Source organism: Dipodomys spectabilis, unplaced genomic scaffold (genome assembly GCF_019054845.1).
Source record: "Dipodomys spectabilis isolate Male_0828 unplaced genomic scaffold, ASM1905484v1 ptg000054l, whole genome shotgun sequence".
In the NCBI taxonomy this organism is placed as follows: domain Eukaryota; kingdom Metazoa; phylum Chordata; class Mammalia; order Rodentia; family Heteromyidae; genus Dipodomys; species Dipodomys spectabilis.
This window is the reverse complement of record NW_024870731.1, coordinates 41221947-41249603: the sequence shown is the minus strand read 5'-3', so window position 1 is coordinate 41249603 and position 27657 is coordinate 41221947. Positions and strand designations below refer to the sequence as shown.

At 55.9% G+C, this 27657-nt stretch overlaps 3 protein-coding genes across 4 annotated transcripts in view; all 3 read left to right on the top strand.

Moving 5' to 3' along the window:
* Positions 1 to 3295, top strand: part of Atp2b2 (ATPase plasma membrane Ca2+ transporting 2) — a 59623-nt gene extending 56328 nt beyond the window's left edge. Inside the window, exon 22 of the mRNA XM_042679909.1 lies at positions 2964 to 3295. Coding sequence (XP_042535843.1) covers positions 2964 to 3275 — 312 coding nt within the window. The 3' untranslated portion in view covers positions 3276 to 3295. The remainder of the gene's footprint in view (positions 1 to 2963) is intronic.
* A 6275-nt stretch (positions 3296 to 9570) lies between these two features.
* Sec13 (SEC13 homolog, nuclear pore and COPII coat complex component) lies at positions 9571 to 20853 on the top strand. Its single transcript, XM_042680164.1, has 9 exons — positions 9571 to 9663; positions 11801 to 11845; positions 13979 to 14094; positions 15760 to 15911; positions 16223 to 16356; positions 17788 to 17921; positions 18152 to 18275; positions 19304 to 19450; positions 20451 to 20853. The coding sequence occupies exons 1-9, from the start codon at positions 9661 to 9663 to the stop codon at positions 20562 to 20564; spliced, it is 969 nt and encodes a 322-aa protein (XP_042536098.1). The 5' UTR covers positions 9571 to 9660; the 3' UTR covers positions 20565 to 20853.
* Positions 20854 to 25910: 5057 nt separating this feature from the next.
* Ghrl (ghrelin and obestatin prepropeptide) lies at positions 25911 to 27544 on the top strand. Of its 2 annotated transcripts, none has more exons than XM_042680134.1 (4): positions 25911 to 26072; positions 26242 to 26349; positions 27052 to 27160; positions 27517 to 27544. In XM_042680134.1, the coding sequence occupies exons 1-4, from the start codon at positions 25965 to 25967 to the stop codon at positions 27534 to 27536; spliced, it is 345 nt and encodes a 114-aa protein (XP_042536068.1). In that variant the 5' UTR covers positions 25911 to 25964; the 3' UTR covers positions 27537 to 27544. The 2 variants fall into 2 exon arrangements, with proteins under 2 accessions (XP_042536068.1, XP_042536067.1); XM_042680133.1 differs by having other exon boundaries at positions 26242 to 26355.
* The last annotated feature ends 113 nt before the right edge of the window (positions 27545 to 27657 follow it).

Genomic DNA, 27657 nt, shown 5'->3' with positions numbered 1-27657 from the left:
TTGAGATGCCTGGCAGGGCCCCACCGGTCTCGCCCCCAGTGTTGTCCCAACAGTTCATTCTTTCTGTTGTCTCCATGCCAAAGGGCGGGCGGAGGGCTCCATCTCATTGTGTGTCTCCCTGCATTGTCAGTCACATGACAGAGGCCTACCATGTCTCCTCCCCCCCACCCCCACACCCACACACGTGCTTTCTCCAGCCCCTGTTTTATTGTGCCGAGCCCTAGGGCCGGACAGCCACAGCGGTCACTATCCCCATGTGACAGATGGGAACACTGAGGCCTCCGTGCGTTTTTCATGTTATTTTGTTTCCACGTATTCAGATACAATGGAGATCAGAGCCACAGTCGCCTCTGCAGAGGCAGGACCAGGCAGTCTGGCAGAGGTAGCTCAGGGCGTCGAAAGTGGCTCTACCATACAAAGAATCAGGACAGAGGCACCAGCCGGCTGGTTCCTGTTGCCCTTATTTAAAGCATGATTCCCACAAGTGGGGCTGGGCTCCCCGGAGTCTCCAGCACAAAGGACAAGGGACAGAGGTGCCTTATAGAAGAATGACGGGAAGGGTGACATTGATCAGATGCCTTACATTTATAAACTGATGGATTGAGCCAGGTGCCAATGGCCCATGCCTGTCATCCTAGCTACTCAGGAGGCTGAGATCTGAGGATCCCAGTTCAAAGCCAGCCCAGGCAGGAAAGTCTGTGAGATTCTTATCTCCAGTTAACCACCAAAAGCTGGAAATGGAGCTGTGGCTCAAGCAGTATAGTGCTAGCCTTGAGCAAAAGAACTCAAGGGCAGGAAGTGGCGCTGTGGTTCAAGTGGTAGAGTGCTAACCTTGAGCTGAAGAGCTGCGGGACAGTGCCCAGGCCAAGAGTTCAAGTCCCACGACCAACCAAAAACAAAACTCAAGGGCAATGCCCAGGCTCTGAGTTCAAGCCTAAGTACCGGCACAAATATATATATATACATATATATATATTTACATATTAAATTGAAACCCCAACTATTTAAAGATATTAATTTTTTTAAGACAAGCAGAAGGCAGCTAATTAATCACTACTGCCTGACAGCAAAGGAGGGAAGGTAACTGGCAGGGAAACACTATCACAGCCTAGAATGTTGCACAAACCCAAGCTCGTTGACTGGTGAAGATCAAGTTGAGCTGTCTGCCCTCTGACTTAGCTGGCAGAGGCGCCTTCAGTGAGCCTTAGAAACAGGGACCTGGAGGCTGGCGATGTGGCTTTTAGAGTGCTTGCCTAGCATCCATGAAGCCCTGGGTTCAGTACCATATAAATGGAGGGGAAAAAAGCTGGAAGTGGCAGTGTGAATCAAGTGATAGAGTGCTAACCTTGAGCAAAAGCAGCTCAGGGTCAACGCCCAGGCCCTGAGTTCCAGCCCCAGGACTGACCAAAAAAAAAGAAAGAAAAAGAGGAGTCTCAGGCTCAGCAGAGACAGAGTCATCCCGCACAGCCATCTAAAACCTTCCCCTGCATGGGGAAGGGGTTCCCTCACCGTGCTCCACAGAGGAATCCCCATGGGTTTAGCTGAGCTCAACTCTGGGACTCCCGGGACCTCCACACGACCATACACCCCCTCATGCCGCCCCTGCTGCCCCAAGGACCTCCTGCCCCAGCCCAGAGACCCATGCCTCAGCCACCAAAGCTCAGCCCCCACCACTCAGGGCCACCTGCCTTCCCCACCCCTCTCTCTGCTCTGAGCTGAGAAGACCCCAAGACAGAGACACTACTGTTCCCCTTACCCCCAAGAAGGCAGGACGGAGCACCAGCAGAGGTGCCAGGCTGGCCACAGCCCAAGCAAAAGCATCTGCTGCTCCTTTTCCAAGTCTAGTTCTGTCCTCCAGCCTCAGAGACCCAGGTGCAGGCTCCCATTCTTCAGGGGGGGAAAAACTGAGGCCCAGGACCCATGGTTCACAGCTAGACATACCATCTTGTGACCTAGATCCTCACCAAGCCAACCCCTCTGGGCAGGCTGGGTCTGGCCATCCAATTCTGGCCTCATTGTTTGGTTTTGTATTTTTAAAGCATGAATCCAGAGATAGACAAAGCACCTCTTCCCCTTTCCCCCAGGAAATAGGGGACTCCCCCCAAAAAAAGAAAAGCAAGTGCCCTTGTCTGGCCAGGGCTTTCAGTCTATACTCGAGTGTTTACCTCCCAAATGCATGAAGGAAAGAAATGCTGGGTACAAAAACCGACCTCTGTTCACATTGTCCAGGCATCCAAGTGTCAGTGTGGCCGTCTGTCTGTCTCTGTGTGTGTGTGTGCCGTGTGGCTCCTGACCCCACACTGTGGCATGCCCCCCCCCCCCCCCGCCGTGCTTTCTGGCTGCCTCGCTCTGCCCTGCGGAAGCCCCGGGTTGCTGGTCCGCTTTGCCGCTTTGCCCCCGTGAGCCCTCCTGTCTCTCTTTCTGTGCCTGTGTCACCTTCACTGTCACCTGCTCTGTGTGGTTTGGTTGGTTTTGGGGGTTTTCGTTGTTTTGTTTTTAATTGTGTGTATGCTTGTTGTTTTTTTTTCTTTTAAAGAGTAATTTGCTTTCAAATAGCCTCTCCCTCCCCAGCCCACCGCACTCGCTGCAAGGTTGAACATGGCTTAACATCAACAAGGCTTTCCTTAAGTCTCTCACTTAGGTCGGGTGCCCTCCAGAGTGGACTCCCTTCTGCTACTGTGCACAGCACCTTCATCATAGTACTAATAACTGAGTTCTGGCCCAAACCAAAGCCACTCAAAACCCAAACTCATGGACGCACCACCTGAGCCCGCCTCCCCCCCCCTCCCTCCATCACACCATTGACTGCGGGCTGCAGCCTGCCTGTCCTGCGCCCTCCTCCTGCCCTCCTCCTGCCCTCCTCCTGCCCTCCTCCTGCCCTCTCCTCCTCCACGCCCCCAACCTGCCACCTGCAGTCCCGGCCAGGCCGTGCCCCCCCCCGAGTCACGTGTTTCCCTTTGCAGATCCGCGTGGTGAAGGCGTTCCGTAGCTCTCTCTACGAAGGGTTAGAAAAGCCTGAGTCTCGAACCTCCATCCATAACTTCATGGCTCATCCCGAATTCCGGATCGAAGACCCCCAGCCCCACATCCCCCTCATCGACGACACCGACCTGGAAGAAGATGGGGCCCTCAAGCAGAACTCGAGCCCGCCGTCCTCGCTCAACAAGAACAACAGCGCCATCGACAGCGGGATCAACCTGACCACCGACACGAGCAAATCAGCTACCTCTTCAAGTCCAGGGAGCCCTATCCACAGCCTGGAGACGTCGCTTTAGCTGAGCCCCCAGGCCCGTCCTCCAGGACCGCCCGCCGCCTGCCCCCCGCCTCCGGGCAGCGCCCCAGGCGCCACTCACCGCACAGCAAGGAGCGAGAGCAGGAAAGCTACCTGAGAGGGACTCAGCTTCCACCCACAGACCCTTTCTCTCTGGCTGCGATGCTGTTTGAACTCTTTTCAAACCCTGCAAGGGGCAGGGTCCCCTGGGGGGGGGGGGGGGACATCCGGAGCCAACAAGTGGGATTGTCCCAGAACAAGCCCTTCCTGACTCCTCCCCACCCACAGACATGGGGCCAGCCGTGCACCTGCTCCGGCCGCCACGGCTCCCCCTCCCTCACGCATGAATGTACTGGACACTTCCCGTCCTCCCCCCCACGGTTGGTTCTGGGGGAGGGGTTGAGGAGGGAGGGGTGGTTTGTTTTCTTAGGTGGGAACAGCAAACAAGACTCTTTTCTGAGACTATTTATCCAATTCACTGATCTGTGAGTTTTTGAGAAAAAAAAATGCTTGCACAGCATGGGTCCAGTTGTATAGATTAATTTAATAACTTTTTTTGTTTCGAAATTGCAGAGTTTAACTTGCCTCGTAGATTAGCACCAATGGAACCCAAGAAATCCATAGACACTCACGAGGTTATATCCATTTCTTTGTTTATCTATATCAACGTATGCTCCTTCAAGACTGAATACGTCCATATAGATAGGTAGATATATATATATATTATATAAATATATATACATGGATCTATAAAGTTTCTTTGCCGGCATGTTGCCTTGTTTCTGCTTAAATTGCTCTATTTTAACTTATTTATGTCCTAAAAAAAAAACAAAACAAAAAAGAAGAATGTAATTTGTTTACAACCCTGTAGATAACATCTTTGGCTATTTGTACAGTTTAAGAGCAGCTCAGCCCCAACAGACATTTGCCCTGGATTGCATTCTTGATTTTCTTACAATGGCCATGTTTTTTGCCTGCTATTTCCATTCAATGACATCACTACCACAAGAAGCTCAGGCAGAAGCCAGATGTGGAGGAACGCGACCCCCCCACACACACCCCCGCTCTGTAGACGAAGGAGAAGAGGAGAGAAGCTTTCCTGGGCCCAGCACACGTGCGGATCCCCGCAAAGCACCAGGGGAAGACTTTTCTCTCAATGAAACTCACTTGAGTTTACCAAGAGCGTTAAAAAACAAAAACAAAAAAACAAGTTGTCTTTGGCACTGTCTATCAGAGGTTGAGGTAGTGTTAAGATATAAATGCTATTGTGTTGATTTTTTTTTAGTTAGGAATTTAGTTTATTTCTTATACTTAAAGAAAGAGGAGAGAGAGAGAGAAAGAGAGAGAGAGAGAGCGAGAGGGAGAGAGGGCCAGCGGAGCTGTTGGTCTATGGGATGAGTTGGCGTATGGCTTGCTGCTTTTTTATTTTTGAAGAATTGCCTTCTCTGCACTGTTTAGATCCGAATGAGCCTGATGATGTGTATATTGAGATGTATTCAGTGTGATTTTTTTAAAAAAAGAAACCAAATTGTCTTCCTGTGGTCACAATATATACTGTAGCCTTTTAACAACAAGTCTTGCTTTCCCAGACAGAAAGCCATTCTGCACCCTTCCCCATCTCACAGGTGAGAAAAGGTGGCTATCCCCGCCCCACCCCCGGACAACCACGGCACTAGTAATCTCACTTAATAAGAGCTTATTTAATTGTCTGTCAGCTTCTTAACTGCTAAGCACTTTGTGGGTCTCAGCTTTTTTCATAAAAGAACTTTTGTATTTAATACAAAGTTTGCTTTGAGACTTTTCAGCATACGATCTTTTTCCATAAACTTGTACAGTGCAAAAGACATTTTGAATACCATGATCGATGATGTCCCATGCTTCCAGGAAAACCAAACACTCCACCTCGCCTGCAAAATCCATTCTTCACACGGACCCTCCGCACAGCTGCCCCACCCCCACCCCCAGGCCAGAGGACTCTTCCGCTCACCAGATGAGAGCCACCCGGGAAAAGAGCCATAGTCAGTTGGGAGGGCCACGTCTGCACAGCTGTGGAAAACAAAACAAAACTTGATGGGTTTGGAGTTCAAAGTCAGCCCATCCCACCTGGCAAAATCTTCCTTTGAGGAAGACCTTCTGGGTGAAGAGCACCACTGGAAGGCCGCGAAGGGCTCCGAAGGTCACGCGAAGGGCTCCGAATGTACCTAGTCCCAGAGGGACACCAGCCTTTGGATTTGCTGATTGGATTCTACTACAAACACCACCAAAGCCAGCCCCCACCCCCCGCCTGAGGAAGGAAAGGAACCTGGGCGCCCCTGGAACTGAGCACGGCGGCTTGTTTCCGTTTTGTGTCTGGAGTTTTTTTTCTTGCACTTCTCCTCTTCCCGCGATCACGTCTCCACGCACGGTGACCTCATTCCACGACAACACCCGGTTCCCTAGGATCTTGGAGCTGCGATGCAAGGAACACCGAAGCCAGCTTGGGGGACAGGAGCCACAGAAGGTGCCGAGGAGGCCGCGCCCTGCTACTGGTCTCTTTTTGTCAAGGATGATGGTTGATCACACACGCGTGCACGCACGTGTGCGCACACACACAGACCCGCAGACGCCTCCCGTTCACACACCTGCACACGTCCACCCACGCGTGCACCACGCACACAGGGAACGGTGTGTCGGTCTTCACTGTAGTACACAAAGCTTGCACTCTGCGTCCTATTATCTAGCAGCATGGGGTACGTTTTGGCAGTTCACCCCATTAGGGGGTCAATAATTTATGACCATTCATCTGTTTTTATGAATTTTTTTATCTAGACAATAACTGTAAATAAAGAACTCACCGTCTCTGTTCATTTAATACTATGCAATGGTCAATGCTTCCAGCCGCTGGCCTCCCGCCCCACGCGGTGGTTCTGTCTGTGGTTTCAAAGGCAAAACAAAAAAGAAAGAAAATCTAGGAAAGCTGCCCTCTGGGAGGTAAGCTCTTTTCTAGGGAGACCATGCCCCCTTCTTTTCTGCCCTGGGGTTCAACTCTATCATCTCCCCTTATCCCAAGGAAGAGGGCCAAGCCAGGGCCGCACTCCGGGACCCCAGTCAGCTGCCTGTCGAGGAGCGGAAGCCGCCCCTCAGCAAGGGCTTTCCAGACTCAGAACAGCCGCCCTGTCCCAGTCCCTTGCCGCCCCGCCCCAGCAGCACAGAGGGAGAAGGGGCACCCCGCTACTGAGAAGGGGCTGATGATGCTGACCGTCCCACAGCCGGCTGGGGCTCACAGCCTGTCTTCCCGGCCCCTCCTTGGCACCCCGCCCTCCTCCCCAGCCATCGTCCCCCAAGGAGGGGCCAGCTTCCAGGCTTCCTCTTCTCCTCAGCGTGGCACTGGCACCAGCTGTCACTACCCCCACGTTAGAATCTCTCACCGGATGGAGTGAGCCCCTTTCACTCTTCCTGTGCAGAAGTCAGTTATTCTGACGGGAAAGCTCAGATTCTACGAAGTCCTCTACGCTCGGCCCCGCTCCCACCCCAGATCTGAGCCCCAGCACTGAGCGTGCCCTGTCTCCCGCACTGTCACTACTGCCTACTCGGGACCACCACGTGCAGAGCACCTGCCAGAAGGGACAGAACGGTCACCCCGAGTCGCTGGCCATCCCGTAAGCGCGAGGCTGTCAGAAGCCAGCAAGCCCTCACTCCACCTTAGTCTGGGGACCAGAGTCACCTCCCGAGACTGTGCTAGGTCACCCTTCCCTCCATCCTGTCCCCATGGGCAAGAAGGGCTCCCCTGGAGCTGGAGCCGGAGCCCCGAGAGCCGTCCCACAATGCCCAGCATAGAGAGCTACACTGCCGGCCTCTCCTTTCCCATCCGCCCTTTGTTTGTTTGTTTTCTTGGGGTCACCTCTACTTGTTCTTTGATTCTGAGCTTCAGCCCTTTAGAAGATGCAGAAAATTCTTGTCTGGATGGCCTCAGCACCCTCATCCTGGCCCCCATTTTCTCCCTCCACCTCTACCTGCCACCCTAGTACATACTCTGTACATACCCAGCAGCAGGGGGTGCTCCGGGGCCTTCCACAGGATCAGACAACAGGAAGTTGGCAGGCATCAAGCCCTTCCACTTTGTTTTGGGGTCAGGGTCTCTCCGGGTCTTCAGCATCTTCATTCCCTCCTCCCAAAAAGGAGAGGTTCCAGGCTGCTCTGGACCGTCCTGCAGCCCCTCGGTGTGTTTTGTAACGTCTGTGGTGCTCTTCCTCCCCAGCCTGTCCCCTCTGGGGTCCCCACACTGGCTAACTCTTACTTGCACATCTTTTATCACAGAGGAGCGAGGAGGCAATGCAGCTTCCACGAAGCTGCCAGGGCTCCGGGGGTGGGGGAGAGCTCTGGGACTGGAAAGTGACTGTGCTCTTATTGTACACTCTTTATTTCTCTGTATCTCTGGCTTGTGCTATTTGTAATGAATGGGATTTGTCTGCCTTTCAACACTATAACTGAGCAATAATAATAAACGCACACGTGGAAACGCAGGCACGGTACCCATCCCAAGACCTTTTTCCGAGAACAGTGGGGAATCCACCCTTGGTGGATTGAACTCAGCGAAGTCGAGTGTGTGGTTGGGAAAGGCACCATGCCTCTGGAGGGTGGCAAGTTTAACAGCCGTGAGCCACGAACCCACCAGGGCTGGCTGAACATCTCAGAAAGGAAGGCTTGGGGCACGGGGGCTCAGGAGAAGGTCAGAGGCAGGTGGCCGGGAGGTAGCGGCACATGTGGGAAAAAGCTAAGAAAGACACGAATTTGGGGTCTGGAATAAAGGAGAGGGAGGGATTGGGAACTAGGACACTGCGGAGAAATGAGGCAGAGGGGAGGCTGGTACCCTAGGAGTTTGACCTCTGCAAACCTGCACAGAGCAGGCACTGTGGAAAAGCAGCATGCGAGAGCCAGGCACCATTTTCAGCCTTGATCCAACACTTGGGAGTTCTGTGCACCCAATTCCAGGTCTGCTCACTGAATCTCAGCATCAGCTTTTAGAGACAGTACTACAGGGCAGGCCGTCCCTACTCTGAAAAATCAGTGGCCAAGGCAATGCCACAAGTACAAAATGTCACATCACCAACCTTTGCTGCCTACGTGATTTTTTGTTTTTCCAATCCTGGGGCTTGAACTCTGGGCCCGGGCGCTGTCCCTGAGCCTCTCTGTGCCCAAGACTATCACTCTATCACTTGAGCCACAGCTCCACTACAGCTTTTTTTGCTGGTGCATTGGAAGTGAGCGCCTCAAGGACCTTCCTGCCCAGTCTGGCTTCAAACCACGATCCTCAGATCTCAGCCTCCGGGGCAGTGAGGCACTGGTGCCCGGCTCTCCGTTCCCCGAACACCCTTGCTTGCACAGGAAATGCTTTCTATTCCAATTATGCCTTCCCTGCGTGCTCTGCTCATCTATCTAACATGCTCTCGGTCCTCGTTTTCCACTGAAGGAAAATGATGGAAGTGACTTGACCTTGTCACCCTTAAGGTCAGAGGTTCTCCCATGGGGCCCCGCGGCCTGCTCTGCTCTCCGCACCCCTCCTCCCGTCCCTAATCCTGAGCTGAGGTGGGAGCGAGGCCTGAGGCCTGCCCTTGAGTGGGGATTCCTAACGTCTCCACGGCGACCACCGCTCGCTGGGTTCCAGACCCCGGGCCCCGCGGAGCTGGCGGTGGCTCGGGCGCGGGGAGGCGAGGGCGGCCGGCTCGCCAGAGCTTCGGGTTCCAAAGCCCCGGACCGGGGTCGCCATGGCAACAAAATCCCAACCTCCTCGGGTCGGGCTGGGTCCGCGGCCGCTGGGGGGCGGGGCCTCACGGGGGGCGTGCCCCTCCTCGGGGGGCGTGCCCCTCCTCGGGGGGCGTGCCCCTCCTCGGGGGGCGTGCCCCTCCTCGGGGGGCGTGCCCTCCTCGGGGGCGGGGCCCTCCTCGGGGGGCGGGGCCTCATGGGGCGTGCCCCTCCTCGGGGGGCGGGGCCTCACGGGGGCGTGCCCCTCCTCGGGGGGCGGGCCCTCACGGGGGCGTGCCCCTCCTCGGGGGGGCGTGCCCTCACGGGGGCGGGCCCCTCGGGGGGCGGGCCCCTCCTCGGGGGGCGGGCCTCACGGGGGCGTGCCCCTCCTCGGGGGCGTGCCCCTCCTCGGGGGGCGGGCCTCACGGGGGCGTGCCCCTCGGGGGCGTGCCCCTCCTCGGGGGGCGTGGTCTGTAATGGGCGGGCCTGTGAAGAAAGGGCGCGGCCTCTGGGAAGCCCGGAACCTTTGTGTGGGTCCGGTGTGCTGCTGCCCGGAATCTCCGGAGCAACGGCGCGACGGAGAGCCAGCCCGGCACCGGAAGTGAGCCGTCCGGAGGCGCCGCCGGGAGCTGCCACGTCTGAAACCGGGAGTCGGCGCCACCGCAGCGATGGTGAGAGTTGGTGGGACCCCGGTCGTGGTCTCCGTGCCGCGGTGAGGCCAGGCCCTGGCGGAGGCCATCCGGCGCCCCCCACCGCCCCGTCCCTGCGGCCCTCCCGGAGAGGGAGGCCGCGGAAGTGCCCGGGACGGCGGGCCTCGCCGCGGCCGCCCCCGTCCCGCTGCCTCCCGCCCTGACTTCCTGGCACAGCGGGAAAGAGGCAGATGGGAAGGATGCTTCGTCCGGCCCGCGTGCTGCTCACGCCCGGCCTGCGAGCGGCGGCCGGCGGGCGGGACTGCGGCGCAGGCGCCCGGGCCGGGCCGGGCCGCGCTCTCGCCTGCTGCTGAGCGGCGCCGCCACCTGCTGCGCCCCCCCTCCCCCGAGCCCCGCACGTGTGGGCACCCCGGGACCTGTGGAGAGACGAGCAGAGGGGGTGCCCGAGGACGGGCGCTGAGCGGTTTCTGATCTCCGCGGTATTCCCCGCGCTCTTCCTCGTTGAGCGAATGATGGGAAGTCGGGGCTGGGCGTTCAGTCCCTCTCCTCGCCTGTGCCCTGCCCCTCTTGTGCGCGATATTCTGCATTGATTCATACTTTGTGAGATTCGGGAGGGGGGACTGTCTGTACTACTTATTAACAACGAACAGACAATCTCCGGGTGCGCAGTAGGACATATGCTAAGGAATTTAAATCAGGACTGAGTGTTGAGAAGTGAGGCTCACTCAGGTGACAGTGTCAGAAGTACACGCAGTTCTCTCCAGGTCCCTTCGGTGACCCATAAAACCACCTGTGAGGTGCCTGTGGTTCACACCTACAATCCTACTAATTCTGAGGATCATAGTTCAGAGCCATCCAAAACAGACAAATCAGAGAAACTCTGATCTCTTAGCTATCAAAAAGCCATGAGTGGGATGTGTCTCAAGTAGTAGAGCAACAGCCATGAACCAGAAAGCCAAGCAAAAGTGTGAGTCTATGAGTTCGTGTACCAGTACTGCAAGGGGGGGGGGGGGGGGGGAAGCAAATTCAAAGCTGGGAGCCAGTGACTCACACATAATTCTAGCCACGCAGGAGGCTGAGTTTAGGATCAAAGTTCAAAGCCAGAGGGAAGCAGGAATGTGTATGAAGCTCTTTAGTTAACTGGAAAGAAAAGGTATAAATGAATAAAATACAAACTTACTTCCCAGGTGGGCACTGGTGCCTCACACCTATAACCCTATCTACTCAGGAGGATGAGCTGTAATGATCCAGGTTCATAGCCAGCCCAGGCAGAAAAGTCTGTGAAATTCTTATCTCTGATTAACTACCAAAAAAGCTGGAAGTGGGGTATAGCTCAAGTGGTAGAATGCTAACCTTGTGCAAAAAAAGCTCAAGGAAAAGGCCCAGGCCCTGAGTTCAAGCCCCAGGACTAGCACAATTTTTTTTATTTATTTTTTTGGTCAGTTGTGGGGTTTGAACTCTGGACTTGGGTGCTGTCTCTGCACTCTTCAGCTCAGACACTCTACCACTTGAGCCACAGTGCCACTTCTGGTTTTCTAGTGTTTTTATTGGAGATAAGAGTCTCTCGGACTTTCCTGCCCGGGCTGGCTTTGAACCGCGATCCTCATATCTCAGCCTCCTGAATAGCTAGGATTAAATTTTTGTTGTTGTTATTGTTGTGGGGTTTGAATGCTGGGCATGGGTGCTGTCCCTCAGCTTTTCAGCTCAAGGCTAGTGCTCAACCACTTGAGCCACAGTGCCACTTCTGGTTTTCTGGTGGCTAATTGGAGATAAGAGTCTCAGCCTTCTGAGTCCTGGGATTACAGGTGTGTGCAAGCATTCCTGGCCCTGAAAAGTTGGACTTTGTAATGAGGATTTGTGCTAGGAAGGGTGAAGTGGAGGGGATGGGGAGAAATATCAGTTCCATATTGAAACCTTCTTTTTAGTCCTTTTTTCTAGCCCAGAATTTAAGAGAATAGTAGTTGAGTGAGGGGAAAAAGAAGCAGGTTTTGTTCATTTATTCATTCAGTGAATAGTCAAATGGTCAGTTTCTTCTGTGTGGAAGGAATGAGGAAAGGAACAAATACACACCCTCAGGTTGAAGAACAATTGTGGCTGTAATGAGATGACTGCATTCTAACTCCTGTCAGATAATTTGCCACCTTGTCTTTGGTTCTAGGTGTCGGTAATTAACACTGTGGACACATCCCATGAGGACATGATCGTGAGTATCTTGTCAGCCGTCCTGGGCTGTGCGTGTGGGCATTTCGTGACGCCTTCCTGTCGGGCATTTATGAGTCAGGCACAGCCCTGCAGTGCTTGCCAGTCATGCTGTAGCCTCAGGCATGCGGAAACCGTCCCTGCCATCCTCCTCCGTTGGCAGGACTCTGACAGTGTCTGCGGTGGAACCTTAGGGGTTGTGTGTAGTTTAGGGCCCTTGGTCTTTGAGCATCACACTGAGCCTCGTGCTCTGGAACTGTGGCCAGGAGGACGAAGAGTTTCCTGTCATTTTTTTGTTGTTTTTTGGCCAGTCCTGGGGCTTGAGGCCAGAGCTTGGATGCTGTCCCCAAGCCTCTTTGTGCTCAAGGCTAGTGCTCTACCACTTGAGCCACAGCGCCACTTCTGGCTTTTTCTGGGTAGTTTATTGGAGATAAGAGTCTCACAAGGACTTCTCTTCCCTGACTGGCTTTGAACCACCAACCTCAGATCTGAGCCTCCTGAGTAGCTAGGATTGCAGGTGTGAGCCACCAGCACTTAGCTCTTCCTATCACTTTTTAGTGCCATTGGGAAGAAAGTCAGCAGATGTTAGAGGGCAGCACAGAGGAAGGCTGAGGCAGAGCTGTCAGACCAGTGCAGACAGCAGGCCAGAGCAGGCCTTTGGGCCTGCAGCCTAAGATGTCAGGGCTTTGGGGAATGGTAGAGTCCCTATCCAGAAAGGCTGCCCCAGCAGCCTCTGAGCACAGCCGGGTCAGGTGGCTCTAGTGTTGCATTCAGGGTTCCTGCCCTGACAGCTTGTCCCCAGCAGGTATTTTTGAGTATCCGAGAAGCTCACCCATTAGAGTGATCCCTGAGTGGTCCTGCGGGGCAGAAGATAAGGTCTGAGTGTCCTTTTGGGAGCCAGCCTCAGTTTCTTCATGGGAAAACCAGCGGACATGCTGTCTGCTTGCTGGTTAGGGTTTGAGGAACAGTTGAGACACACTGCAACTCCCCTAGAAGCACATACAGTCACAAGCCCCATTAAGATAAAGAAACCCAACTGGTGGCTCACGCCTGTAATCCTAGCTACTCAGGAGGCTGAGATCTGAGAATCATGGTCCAAAGCCAGCCCAGGTAGGAAAATGTGTGAGATTCTTCTCTCCAGTTAACCAACAAAAAGAAGTGAATCTGTGGCTCAAGTGGTAGAGTGCTGGGTCTTGAGTTCAAGTCCCAGAGCAACATACACACAGATAAGAAAACTCAAGGTCAAAGGCTCACAGCAGATAAGCTGAGGAGATAGGGTGTTTAGATCTCAGGTACTCTTGCCCCTCCTGCCCCACTCTGCTCTGCTCTGCTCTGGGACAAGGACTTTGGAGTCTACTGCCCTGCCAGCCTTGCAAGAAAGCAGGCGGCTGGAGGGTCAGAGGCGTCCTGGTAGGGAGGGGAGAATGGAATGTCAAGGCAGTAGCTTCCTTTGAAAGGTAACGGTTGCTCCTGGGGACTGAAATCCCCAAGGAGGGATGACCGGGGAAAGTGGCATTTGTTGAAACCCCAGCCAGCAGGAGGGAGGGGTAGAGCTGGGGCAGCAGGCACCCAACATCAAGGAACGTGGTCCCTTAGTGACGCTCAGGGCTTTGCTCCCGTTGGTGGGAGTCAAGTTCTAGCAGCAATGTGCTCAAAGGATCCAGGGCCTCTGTGGAGAGGAGCCCTGTGTCTAGCCCACAGGGCACCCCAGACGACCTGCCGGCTCTCAGCATCAGCCTTGGCTTGTGGCTGGGCTGTCCCGGGGCATCTCTCACACTAGCCTGCAGCGCCTGTCCCAAAGGAAGAGGGGGCCTAGGTCAGCTTCCCCCTCCCAAGCCTCCCCCCCTCCCCATGCCCCTCGGCGGGATTGGAAGGCACCTGTGCAGGGTCTGTAAAACCCGCAGGGCTTGACAGAGCCCACTGGGGATGTGGCTCGAGTGTGGAGTGCTTGCCTAGCAAGTGCTAGGCCCCCCGCCCCCCAGTCTAGCCCAAAAAGAAGAAATGGTTTTAACTAGGAAGACAGTGGCTGGCAGAGGCTGACACGCCCCCTTCTTGCCTGGTGGTGATGCTTCATTGAGACTGATTTCCACACCCGGCCCAGCCCGTAGGCGCCTCCCACGCTGTCCTCTCTTTGCAGCACGATGCCCAGATGGACTACTATGGCACCCGCCTGGCCACCTGCTCCTCTGACAGGTCCGTCAAGATCTTTGATGTGCGCAACGGAGGGCAGATTCTCATCGCCGACCTCCGAGGGTAGGTGGGGGCGGGACTCCGGGAGGCGAGGGAAGAATGGATGTCTCCGTGCCAGCCTCCCTGCGCCTGCAGCAGCAGTGTGGCTCACGGCATGGGCGGAGCCAGGTGTGAGCACCGCTCTGCCACTCGGTCCACTAGAACACAGTGTGGCAGGGCAGGTAGCTGTGCTCGGCCCCAGCAGGGCTAGTCTGCCTCCCTCCTGGGGAGCAGGACTGTGAGGCTGGGCGCCAGCAGCCCACTGTACTCACCAGAGGTGAGCACTCCCGTGAGTCCAGTCCTGCCTGTGCCTGGCAGGTGTTTGCAGATGTTCAGTTCTCCCTTGTCCCTACCAAGGCAAGACGCTGAGGGGCCCCTCCCCTTCCCCAGTCCGCAGCTATTCTTAGCTGAGGCTTGTGACCCGGCTTGCACGGATATCCAAGGGCTTTCTGGACAGATTCAGCAGTTGGTGAGCTGCGGCGGGGGAGAAGCTATCGCGTGTGTTTTCTGTGTGTAGCATTTCCTCAAGCCACAAATTTGTAGTGCCTATCGCTTTGTCACAAACAGAAGTGATGGAAATTTTCATCTTAGATTAGTTGTTCGGCTGTCTCAGAATATTAATAAACGCGGAATGTTGAAACGCATCAGAACTTTGAAATTGCCCGAGGTAATAAGACCTGCCACCCAAGTTCATTGCTTCCTGCTATCATGGCCTCTTTATACATTGTTTCTTAACATTTGGATACATTTTGAGATAGTGGGATTTTCGCAAGCCTCCTTCACAGAAGGATTCCCAAAAGGGCAGGCCGCACAGGTGGAAAGCTAGGTGTGATGGTGCGTGCACATGGTCCCAGCACTCTGAAGGCAGAGACGGGCGGTTGTGAAGTCTGAGCCGGCCTGGCTTACACAGGGAGACCCTGTCTCAAAACGAAGGAGGAATCCGGGTAGTTGCTCAGAATTAAAGAAAACAAAGGAAGTCACTCTGTTGGGACAGTGGGTCTGAAAGGCGCCTTATGTGTCAGTCGGTGTCTGTGCTCACAGCTGCTCAGAGCTGCCAGGTGAGGTTAGCTGCCTGCACGGTGAGGCTGAGCCTTGAGCCCAGAGGATGCGAGCTAGCCCAGGGATGACTCGCACGCGAGCACGCATGACCACACCGCCATTGCTTTCACCCCAGCTAAGCTGCCGGTGATGGGAAGGCGCTCACCCCTCCCTGCCAGAGCTGCTTCACAGAGTATGGACTGAGTACTGGCCCATGTGAGTGAACAAGGCCAGGGAGAGGCGCAGGCCATACCTTATGAGAGGCAGTGGGGATGGCACTGGAAAACCGGGCTGCCTCCTGTGGAGGAGGGCCTCTGGGAAGCGGGTGTTCACTGAGCATGCGGGGCAGGCCGCCTGGTGCGCTCCGGTGCGGCGCCGGCGGGTACAGGCTGCGCCCGCTGCACCCAAGCAAGCAGCCTTCCTGCCCAGCAGGCACAGGGAGCCCAAACGCCATGAGTGCGGGTTGCCTGACCAGCCAGTGCCAGCCAGTGCCAGCCAGCAAGAGCTGCGCGTCCTGTGGCTCTCCTTTTGAAATTCTTGGGCAGACATCACAGCAGCCTGCCAAGGAGACCATTCATTTCTGCCCTACACAGTGCCTGGCAGGGTGGGCGCCCCGGCCCTCTGAGCCGACCCCGACCCCCTCCCTTGCAGGCACGAGGGCCCAGTGTGGCAGGTGGCCTGGGCTCACCCCATGTACGGCAGCGTCCTGGCGTCCTGCTCCTACGACCGCAGGGTCATCGTCTGGAAAGAGGAGAATGGCACGTGGGAGAAGACCCACGAGCACGCCGGACACGACTCGTCAGGTACAGCGGGTGGGTGGGCGGGCGCGCTGCGGGCCTCGGGCGGGAAGGGCCTCCGTCCTGGCCCGGCCCGAAGCCTCCACTGCTGCCCACGGGTTCCTTCATCTCCGTCACATCCTTCGGTCTCAGGCTGTCCTCCTCCCACTGGGTTTTTAGTAAGGGAGATGTGATCACATGATTAGTGGGTTATTTCCATGTCCGTAACTGACAGAATGACCACTGCCCGCTGCCCAGTCCTGGGGTTGTTTGGGGAAGTTTGTGAAGCCGTGAGCAGGAAGGAATGTCTGCTCACTGCGCCCCTCCGCTCCCCGCAGTGAACTCTGTGTGCTGGGCCCCCCATGACTATGGCCTGATCCTGGCCTGCGGAAGCTCGGACGGGGCCATCTCCCTGCTGACCTACGCCGGGGAAGGCCAGTGGGAAGTGAAGAAGATCAGCAATGCCCATACCGTAAGCCCAGCCGCCTCTCATGGGGGGCCGTGCGGGACACGCGTCTGCTTGGCTCCCTAGAGGGGGCAGGCTGCGTCTGGCTGAGTGGTGGGCTGCAGAGGGCTGGGCGCCGGCACGCCTCCTTGGTCTGAAGGAGGGCAGCAGGGGCCACCTCGGCCCTGGATGCCATGGGGACCCCCAGGACAGAGCGGGGTCGCAGAAAGCATCGTTGAGCTTGAGTCCCCATCTTCCTAGGCCCTGGACTTCAAGGCTGAAAACAAATCTCCAAGGCACCATGGTTCAAGGGAGCTCAGGCTTCCTCGTACCTCGTGTGCGTCCTGGAATTTTCCACAGCTCTGTCTCTGACAGCTGGCTAGCCGCGGCGCCGTGTCAGCCCATTCTCTTTGCTGGCAGCACGTTGTGAACATATGTGTTGCATTGACCCAGGATCTGATTGGGGGGGATTATACAGAAGAGCATCCCCGCAGAAAGACATGCCTGCATACGTACCGTGGCCTGAAACCCACTTCTTTCAGATAGGCCTCAGTGTGCAGAAGCTTCTGTCTGTCACAGAACAGACATTTTTACTAGGGTCACCAGTGTTTCCTCGGTGAGAGCGGCTGCTGAGCAGTAGGGCCTGTTGCTTTGTAACAGACGTAGACGCATCTGCCAGGACCTGTGCTGGCCTGGAATCGCCCCCAGAAAAATGCACATTCTTCTTGTTAGCACATGGACATCTTTATTTTGTCTTTTCTTTTTTGATACTGGGGATTGAACCCAGGATATTGCACTTTCTAGACAAGCGCTTTGCCACTGGGCTACATCCCAGCCCTATTTTTTAAAGTCCAGCAGTTTTACTGGAGTAGTGTGCTGTCGCTGTCGCTGTCTCTGTCTCTCTCTCTCTGTCTCTCTCTCTCTGTCTCTCACACACACACACACACACTTTTTTTTTTCAATGGCACTAGGGATTGAATTCTGGACCTCACATTGTTTGGCTTCTGATTGTTGCGAGTGTTTTGACTGTTTTTCGTTCATGTCATCTGATTCATCTCTGGCTTACTGTATTTGCTGTATTCTGTGTGTTCCATGTAGGACAGCCTTGAATGACTTCTGGAGCGGCCTGGGGGTAATGCGTTCCTTAGAGAGTGCGCATGCCTCCTCCTGGCATCTGCTCTTGCTGGACACATGATCTGGGTGGGCAGTTGCTTGCTTTCAGGACTTGAACTGCATCATTCTGTGCCTTCCTGGCCTTTAGGTTTCTGAGGGGAAATCCATTGTTAGTCCAATGAATCACCTTTGAACCCACTTTAATGCACGCTGTAGAGAAGGCGTGGGTTCTCCTTGAGGGGACTTAGGTGGTTATCACACCGGCCACCTGACAGGACCCGGTCATGCGCACGGCAGCCTTGGTCTGCGCGGGACGGCAGTGGCACTGCACCTCCCTCTCCGCAGATCGGCTGCAATGCCGTCAGCTGGGCCCCTGCTGTCGTCCCTGGGAGCCTCATAGACCAGCCGTCGGGCCAGAAGCCCAGTTACATCAAGAGGTTTGCCTCGGGCGGCTGTGACAACCTCATCAAGCTGTGGAGGTGAGCGGCCGGGCGGGCTTCCCCGGACATCGCACCCCGCCACAGTCCACAAGAAGGGGGCGCTGTCCTCCCCCGCGCTGCCCCTCGGGACAGCCCCTCATCTTTCCTCGGGCGCCTCTACCGCCGCCATTTGCTATTGGTGCTGCAGAGACAGCGTTTCCTAGGGGAAATGAACAGTGGAGTCTGGGTGCACGGCCGTATTCCACTGTCCCTCTGTCCTTCCCCTGTAGGGAAGAAGAGGACGGCCAGTGGAAGGAGGAGCAGAAGCTGGAGGCCCACAGTGACTGGGTTCGAGACGTGGCCTGGGCTCCCTCCATCGGCCTGCCCACCAGCACCATCGCCAGCTGCTCCCAGGTCAGCCCCGGCCCCGGGGAGCCCCGGCCACCCTGCCGTGGGCCGGGGGGAGGCGCGCTGCAGGCAGAGGGCGGGCAGTGGCCCCAGGGACCCTCAGGGGTGGGGCTGAGGAACATGGGGACCAGGCTGTGGTGAAGCCGGGGCACAGATGGTTTGACATCAGGGAGGGAAAATGATGCCAAGAGGACAGGGCTCAGCCCAGATTTCCTCCCATGGGGGTGCAGCGTGTTGTAGGCGCGGAGCAGCGCCTCCTCCAGACACGGCACAAATAGAAGGCAAGGCCGAGCTTGGGGATGAGTCAAACTGGACCAGCCAGGCCTCTGGTAGCTGCACTGAGCTCTAGCGTTCAAAGGAAGCCAGGTGCCAGTGGCTTACACCCGTCATCCTAGCTGCTCAGGAGGCTGAACTCCGAGGACCAAGGATTGAAGCCGGTCCAGGCAGGAAAGGCTGTGTCGCCCTTTTTATTTTTTTGCTAGTCCTGGGTCTCGAACTCTGGGCCTGGGCACTGTCCCTGAGCTGCTTCTGCTCAAGGCCAGCACTCTACCACTTCACCACAACACCACTTCAGGCCTTTTTTGTGTATGTAGTGCTGAGGAATGGAACCCAGGGCTTCATGCATGTGAGGCAAGGCTCCACCACTGAGCCACCTTCCCAGCCCCCTGTGACACTCATCTCCAGTCAGTCCCCAGAAAGCCAGAAGTGGAGCTGTGATTGGAGTGGTAGAGTGCCAGCCTTACGTGAGAAAGCTCAGTTCAAGCCCCAGTGCAGGCACAAACACTCAAAGGGGTTTTCCTTTTTCCGCTTGTCTATCCTAAGCCAGGTTTGGTCCGGAGGCAGCGGAGGGGAGGGCGGGGGGGGGGGGGGGATGCTCAGGGAAGCCAGAGCAAGGGAGAGCTGGCAGCGCCCGTCTGCGCTCAGAGCCAGGGAGCCAAGGACCTGGGAGACCCTGGCCCGCCATGAGGCAGGCGGGGTGTCGTGTGCGCCCCACTTTGCTGCGTCACCCACCCGCCCGAGGCCTCTGCCCCCAGGACGGCCGGGTGTTCATCTGGACCTGCGATGACGCCTCGGGCAACATGTGGTCGCCCAAGCTGCTGCACAAGTTCAGCGACGTGGTGTGGCACGTGAGCTGGTCCATCACTGCCAACATCCTGGCCGTCTCGGGCGGCGACAACAAGGTACAGTGCCCTGGGGCGGGGTGGCCAGACCTGCCCAGGCATGTCTCCCCCGGGGGAGCGCTGGGCTGAGCATGTCTCTATTGCGCCATTGTCGCAGCCCGTGGGCACTGCTGCATCCCTCAGGCGACGTGAGGCCCTGCTCTGCTCTGCATTCATCCCGCTCACCACCCAGCACCTTCAGGGTGCTGTTCGAAGCCTATACAGGCAGGAGGGCAGTGAGGGGAAAGTGTGGGACTCGTGGCTGCTGCCGAGAGCAGCAAGCACGCGCCAAGGCCCTTCTGAGCATTGTCGCCACGTGTAACGGATCTGCACGTGCCAGCCGCCAGACACGCTCCATCCCATAAGCATCTGCCTGTGCATCTGAGCTCACAAACGCCTCTTCTTTGTGAATGAGGGACTGCGCTTAGCATGGTGCTGTAATTCCTTCCTTGCTTCCTCTTGCTTGCTTCCTTCCTTCCTTTCCTGCTTCCTTGCTTGCTCTCCTTCCTCTTCTTCCCGGGCTAATACGAGGGTTCTCGTGGGCTGCACTTCCTTGTCATGGAGATGGCGGGCAGTTGCTTAGTGGGACAAGACCTCTGGCTTTGCAGACTGATTTTGGGAGTATGGCACTGGGGTACTCGGGTCAGGGGCCACCGCCCGCTCCCCCTGGCCCCCTTTTTTCAGGGGCTTTACATTTTCTTACTCTCCAGAGACAAAGTTTTCCCTTCTTACCACTTCTGCAGTAACTTTTGGTGTGGAAGGAATGGGCCCTGGAGCCTGAGTGGGCATGATAATGGTCCCCACACCCCGCACACGGCCCCCACGTGTATCATGGCAGCTCTTGAGTCTGGCTGGCACCGTTCCCATGCCCACATCTCCATGCCCTGTCCCTTCATGACCACTGCGGCCAGGCCCAGCGCTGCTCTGCCACGGGCCTCTGCCTAGTAGTTCCGGGTGGGCGGAGGCCGGACGGCGGGGACCAGGGCAGGTGGAGACCTGGACCTTGTGCACTGACTTGCAGGTGACATTGTGGAAAGAGTCAGTGGACGGACAGTGGGTGTGCATCAGTGATGTCAACAAGGGCCAGGGGTCCGTGTCAGCTTCGGTCACAGAGGGCCAGCAGAATGAGCAGTGACCCTGGGCTGGCGCTGCCACCTGCAGCTCCACGACCTCCGCCGCCTGGGAGAAGAGCCACCGACTCCACCCAGACTCCCTGCCCAGGAGTAATCACATGCCGCCACAGACGGCGCCTGCCTCAACCCGATTCCACGGGTGAGCGCATCTGTCTTAGGGAGAGGAACCGACAAATGACTTAATCTATTATTTTAAAATATTTTTTGGCCATTTTTATGTGTCTTTGGGTTTAAGCATTACTGGGGGGCGGGAAGCTGTTTCCAAAATAAATAAAATCATATTGCTTATAATCCTTCCTGCATTGTCCAAATACGCCATAAAGAAGCCTGGGCAGCCAGACACCGGCGGCTCACGCCTGTCATCCTAACTACCCAGAAGGCTGAGACCTGAGGATCGCGATTCAGAGCCAGCCTGGGCAGGAGAAGCAATGAGACTCTTATCTCCAGTTAACCACCTAAAATCCAGCAGTGGTGCTATGCCTCAAAGTAGTAGAGTGCTAGCCTTGAGCAAAAATGCTGCCAGTGCCCAGGCCCAGAGTGCACAACAACAACAGAAGCCTGGTTGGACTGGACATGAGTTCTTCCAGCTCCGCCCTGAACAGCAGGACTGCGCTTGCACCCCTATGCACTGGGGATGCCCCAGAGAACAGGTGTGGGTGAGCTACGGGTACCACAGTTGGGAGTTCACCTGCTCCTTGGCGTTAGGCCTGCCAGGAAAGAGCATCCTGGGTCCAAGATGGCGAGCCTCGCTTCACCCACCCCTTCCTGCTCCACCTTATTTGCGCCATGCAGCAGGGGTCCCCAGCTCTCTGAGGAGCCTGCCTAGGAATCAGGAAAGCTGGTGCTGCAGTCCTGACCTGCTCCCTGGCCCCCAAGGTCTGTGTGCCCACCACAGACCCCGGCCCTCCCGGCAGTGACGCAGGGCAATGCGAACGCCAAACGTGGACGCCCAGGAGCTTGCCAAAGCGTGCACCCGTGTGCTCACTCTGCCGTCCATTATTGTTCAGCAGCAGAACCTGGTTTCTGAAATGAGCACATTATGTAAGATAGGAGACAGGCAGGACGATTGAAAGTTCTAGGCATGTGGTATCTATACACAATGGAATATTATGCAGCCATTAGAAATGACAAAATAATGGCATTTGCAGGGAAATGGATGGAGCTAGAAGGAATCATGTTGAGCGAGGTAAGCCAAGAACGAAGAGACAAACGGTACATGGTCTCCCTCATAAGTGGATGCTAAATCCAAAAGGTTAGTGATACGACAAAACTAACAGGACTTAAGAAACAAAGAACTCCCGCTCATCTGGTTGAACCACTACTAAATATCCTCATGCTGCTGATCACAAATATGGTATATAACATGTGAACACTGTTATATATTACAGACTGTGGTAGACAATTTGCTCCAGGGAAGTTAGAATGAACTTGTGACTTTGAAATTATGTAATCATTTAATCACAATCAAAAAAAAAAAAAAAAAAAGAACCTCGGGGAAGGGAGGGAGGGAGGGGATGGTAGGGGGAAAACAATGGAGGGGGTAACAATGTTCAAGAGGAAGTGTACTCATAACCTCACTCATGTAACTGTGACCCGCTGTATAGTAGCTTTACAATAAAAAAAAAAAAAAAAAAAAAAAAAAGAAAGTTCTAGGCAGCACTGGTTATATAGCAAGGCCCTGTTTCAGAAGAACCAAAAAAACCTCTAACTAAGATCTGAGGAACATGGTTCAAAGCCAACCCCGGCAGAAAAGTCTGGGGGACTCATCACCAATACACTACTCAGAAAAAGCCAGAGGCAGTGCTGTCTCAAGTGGTAGAGCATAGCCTTGAACACAGAGACTCAGGGACAGTGCATAGGCCCTGACTTTCAAGCCCCAAGACCAGCACCAAAAAAAGTTGGAAAGAAAAGCATTGATCAAGATGTACTGTGCTCACAAATTGACATGTTGAATTAAAATTCCTTTGTGCAACTGAAGAGAGTAATTTTTTTTTTAAGACCCAGAAATGACTAGTAGATAAGAACCTTCAAACCAGCTCTTCCACATGAAGGTAAAGGACAGACACAGTGAGGGAGGACGCAGGTAATACCGGACACCGCAGGAAGGAAGGTCAGGCAATTTGAAGACTGCTAGAAACCGCAAGGAGAAAATGGGTCAGGCAACTAAGCTGTGGGACAGTCTCAAGTAATCTAAACTAAATTCTGAGGGGATGAGGAGGAGGAAAAGATAGAAAAAATACTTGAAACAATAGTCAAACTTCTTTCCATATGCGATTAAAACTATAACTTACAGATCAAAGATAATCAGAACCCCAGGAGTACACAGAAATCTCAAAATCAGGGGCTGGGAAGGTGGCTCAGTGGTAGAGCACTTGCCTTGCATGCCTGAGGCCCTGGGTTTGATGCCTCAGCACCACATAAGCAAAAAAGAAAAAAGCTGAAAGTGGCGCTGTGGCTCAAGTGGTAGAGCGCTAGCCTTGAGCTGAAGAGCTGAGGGACAGCACCCAGGCCCAGAGTTCAGGCCCCACGACCAGACCCAAAAAAAAAAAAACATAATCATATTACTAGAATAAGTCAACAAAAAGGCAGACATTACAGAAAAGGCAGCCACTTTTCTTGGTAGAATGCCTGCCTAATAAGTACAAGGCCCTGAATTCAAGCCCCAGTAACACACACACACACAAAATTATGGGTGGGGGAGGGGAGTACTGAAAGAACTGTCAGGATAAGCCATGCACCAGTGGCTCACGCTTGTAATCCTAGCTACTCAGGAGGCTGAGATCTGAGGAAGGATTGCAGATCAGAGCTAGACCAGGGATGCAAGTCCATGAGACTTTTATCTCCAATTAACTACCAGAAAACCAAAGTGGCTCAAAGTGGTAGACTAGCTGTGAACAAGAGAGCTCAGGGCTAGTGCTCAGACCCCAAGTTCAAGCCCCATGACCAACACCAAACACAAAAAGCCAACAACAGTACAGTTTCAGAGGCTTGGCAGGCTGTTAAGGCAGGACATCATACTGGGAGCAGGGATAAAGGAAGCCTGCTCACCTGGTGGCACTGTGGCTGAGAATGTAGCTTAGTGGTAGAGTGTATTAATATCAGATTTTTTAAAAACTAGAATTGTCATCAAAAGGGCATATAAAAGCATTGATTCATCAGGAAGATATAATCCTAAAAACGCACCCTAAAACAGCTTTTATTTATTTTTTTTGTCGGTCGTGGGGCTTGAACTCTGGGCCTGGGCGCTGTCCCTCAGCTCTTCAGCTCAAGGCGAGGGCTCTACCACTTGAGCTACAGCGCCACTTCCTAAAACAGCTTTTAATAGATAAAACAGAAATAGAACTAAAGCCCCAGGAAGCTCTGGAGAAAGAACAGCGGTGGATCCCATCCTCTGGAATTGCCAGACTGGCCTCGGGCATTACCCAGATCCAAAAGGGCTCCCCCGCCCCCCCCCCCGCCCCTCCCTGGCTCAGTCCTGTGCTTCCTTCCCCCACCACCCCAAACTCCTAGCTGGGGTTTGTGTACATTAATCAACCAGCCTGCCAGGCACTCTATGGGCACCTCCTCTGTTCTGACACCACAGCAGGCTGCTGGGTGGACTGTGGTATGTGTGCAGTAAGGGGGTCCCCTCCTGGCAACCTTGCTGCTCCCATCCTGACAACCTCGCTGTTGCCAAGATAACGCAGCGTGGTGGCGATGGCCTGTGTTTGCTTGCCTGTGGCTCTATCTAAGATCAACATGGCAAGTACAGCCTCAGGAAGAGGTGCTCGTGACTGAGCAGGTAGCTGGTTGTCATGGCTAGAGAATTCCTTTTTGTGGAGCTTCAGGGATGGGGGTAGAGCAAGCCCCCAGGTCTTCTCTGTGGGTTCTGGGTTTCTTTACCAATTCTACCTCCAGTCCCTCCACCTCGGGGCCTAAAGTGGTCAAAGCTCAAGGGGGGGGGGGGGGGGCTGGGGATGTGTGTGCGCGTGTGTGTGCACACGTGCTAGTTCTAGAGCTTGAACCCAGGCCTTCGCAGTCCCTGAGATGTTTTTGCTTAAGGCTAACTACCACGTGAGCCAGAGCTTCACTTCTGGCTTTTTTTTTTTGGTAGTTCACTGAAGAATCTCAGGGAGGGCTGGGAAGGTGGCTCAGTGGTAGAGTGCTTGCCTTGCATGCATGAGGCCCTGGGTTCGATTCCTTAGCACCACATAAGCAGGGGAAAAAAAAAGCTGGAAGTGGCGCTGTAGCTCAAGTGGCAGAGCGCTAGCCTTGAGCTGAAGAGCTGAGGGACAGCGCCCAGGCCCAGAGTTGAGGCCCCATGACTGGACCTAAAAAAAAAAAAAAAAGAATCTCAAGGACTTTCCTGCCTTTGCTGGCTTTAAACCGCGATCCTCCGATCTCAGACTCCTGAGTAGCTGGATCACACGCGTGAGCCACCGGCACCTGGTTAGAGACATCTTGCACAGACAGCCCAGAAAGAAACTGAAGTGCAGCCCCTGGCTGAGGCCCCTTCACCCCGCCTCCTCGGTGGCGCTGGCGTTCCTGGGAGAGGAACGCAGGAGCTGGTTCCAGTGGGCAAGGTGGCATGCAGAAGGCTGGCCAGCCCAGTCCGTGGACACCAGTGGTGCGTCAGACCAGGCAAGGCCCTGGGGTTGTCCTGGTGAGGGACCAGGAAGAGGAGAGAGCCAGGGCCACTGCACAGCAAGGCCAGGCTGCATCTGGGAGCCACCCTGCCCTCCCCTCCCCAGGGCCAGCCCCCCTTCCACGGCTAATGCACAGCTGGAGCGAGTCCTCGTCGCAGGCCGACCCAGCCATGCCTCGAGGTGCCTGACCTCTACTGTGGATTTTTAGTTCCCAAGGAATGCGACTCCGCTGTGGAAAGCAGGCCACCCCCAAGACGGGATTTCTAGATGAAAACAAACAGCAGCCTTTCTATATAAGGACCAGCCAGGCCCTGGGCCCCACATCTGCCAGGAATCCCAGGTAGGCAGGCAGTGTGCGTGTGTATACATGTACGTCTATAGGTTTAGCTTACCGTGTGGCTGCTGGCCATGCGCCTCACTTCTCTGGGCCTCAGCAGGCCCATCTGAGCAGAGGGTCATGGGGCCTCAGGCCTGGCTGCACCAGTCAAAAGCTCGCTTCAGGAGCGCTGACCCTGCTGCTTCAGCTTCTTAATCTCATTAAAAAGTGTGGCGGAGCACCCAGGGCATGGGACAAGGGACTCAGGCCAGAGGGCAGGGGGAAGAGGCTGGGTGAGCTGGAGACCTGGGTGGGTAAGCCTCCAGCACGGGCTAGAAGAGAGCACCCAGCCTGGACCCTCTCCGGCCTCCGTTCTTCCCCCTGGGGATGGGCTCTCAGGCCACTGCCTGGAGATCCTCTCTCTGAAGGGCCATCTGTCCCCACTGCCAGCCAGGGCCGACATGCTCTCTGCAGGGACCGTGTGCAGCCTGCTGCTTCTCAGCGTGCTCTGGGTGGACGTGGCCATGGCAGGCTCCAGCTTCCTGAGCCCCGAGCACCAGAAAGCCCAGGTGAGCCCAAGCCATCTGCCTCCCTACCTCTCAGCACCAGCCCCGGCTCTGGAGCAGCAGCATGCCCTGCCTCCAGCCTTCTCTCAGCAATGGCCTCCAGCTGACGCCATTCTGCTCCCAGCAGAGATGGGCCCAGCTCCCTAAAGAGAACCTCTCTCGTTCCTAGCAGAGAAAGGACTCCAAGAAGCCACCCAGCAAGCTGCAGCCCCGAGCTCTGGAAGGTGGGCTCGGGACAGAGGACAGGGGGCCGGAGGAAGGCGCAGAGGACGAGCTGGAGGTCCGGGTGGGTACTACCGGGCTTGTCTGGGGGGAGAGGGCAGGAGAAGGTGCTTCCAAGCTACTACTAGCACCTCATAGACGAGCGTGCGCGGGGCTTGGCCACACGGACTGGGCCGAAGGCGCCAGGTGGTGCAAAGAAACGGGCAGGAAGGGCAGCTTGGTTTCCTGAGGGCTGTGAAGGCCTGGGCTGGCGGAGTGCTTGGAGACAGGGCCGCTGGGGACATGGCCACAGTTCAGTCTCTTGCCCCAAAGACTATGGGGTGCTTTCCCATCTCCCCAAAGCTATGAGCGCCATCCAACAGGCCACCCAGACTCCCAAGAAACAGGGACAAAGGGAAAAGGGCTGGCACAGAAGGCTTCAGGCAGGTCAGGCCTGTGTGCCAGGGCTGGGCACACACCACCCCAAACCACCCTGCCGGGGCCAGAAGCTGATCCCTGGCGGCATTTGCTTTCCACAATTCCAAAAAGGCAAGAGCTGGGCTCCGCAGCTTTGGCATCACCTCGGGCGGATGCGGCGGGGCCGTGGTGAGCCGTGCGGAGGGAGGCAGGCAGGCAGCGAGCAGCGCCTGCAGGGCAGAGGCCTCGGTCCTGGCTCCTCAGGGACAGAATCCAGGCCGCGTTGGGCCGGGGTGTTTGGAGCGGGGCAGGTGCGATGCTCACGCGTCCCGGGCTCCCGTGCCCCCCGTGCCCTCCTTCCTAGTTCAACGCCCCCTTTGATGTGGGCATCAAGCTGTCAGGAGCACAGTACCAACAACATGGCCGGGCCCTCGGGAAGTTTCTTCAGGACATCCTCTGGGAGGAGGCCAGAGGTGAGCCCTTGTGTGCGTGTGTGTGTGGGGGGGGGGGGGGGGGGGGGTGCGCGGAGTCCAGGTTCATCGTCGTCCCATGAAAATCCAAACGGGAGCTGAGCCTGCTGGTGACTTCTCCCAGCCCCCACTGCCAGAAAGAGCCTCAGCCCCGACTGCCAGAAAGAGCCCCTGCCTCTCACCGCCTCCGCCTCTCACCGCCTCCGCCTCTCACCGCCTCCCGCCTCTCACCGCCTCCGCTTCTCTCCTCTGCCCGGCTGCAGAAGGCGCCAGCAGGCCGGCTCTGCCCAGGCGCGCGCGCGCACGCACGCGCACATGCGGGCGGTGGGGCGGAGCGGACTGGGCTGCTTGTCTTTCAGAGGCCCCAGCAGACGAGTGACACCTGCGCAACGTGCCACTGTTTCCCAGGAGGTGTGGACGGCCACCGCCATGCCACGCCACGCCACGCGCCCACCCAGTGCCCTTTGCTAGCTTACAAATAAATGTTCAGACTGGAAGCC

What these genes read in the sequence shown, in the direction of transcription:
- Sec13 (XM_042680164.1), top strand. An exon ending in CATCCCATGAGGACATGATC is followed by an intron (nt 11,846 to 13,978) that starts GTGAGTATCTTG and finishes CTCTCTTTGCAG; the next exon opens with CACGATGCCCAGATGGACTA. An exon ending in CCATCGCCAGCTGCTCCCAG is followed by an intron (nt 18,276 to 19,303) that starts GTCAGCCCCGGC and finishes CTCTGCCCCCAG; the next exon opens with GACGGCCGGGTGTTCATCTG.
- Ghrl (XM_042680133.1), top strand. Translation starts at nt 25,965, where the DNA reads ATGCTCTCTGCAGGGACCGTGTGCAGCCTGCTGCTTCTCAGCGTGCTC. An exon ending in CCGAGCACCAGAAAGCCCAG is followed by an intron (nt 26,073 to 26,241) that starts GTGAGCCCAAGC and finishes CGTTCCTAGCAG; the next exon opens with AGAAAGGACTCCAAGAAGCC. An exon ending in CCTCTGGGAGGAGGCCAGAG is followed by an intron (nt 27,161 to 27,516) that starts GTGAGCCCTTGT and finishes CTTGTCTTTCAG; the next exon opens with AGGCCCCAGCAGACGAGTGA.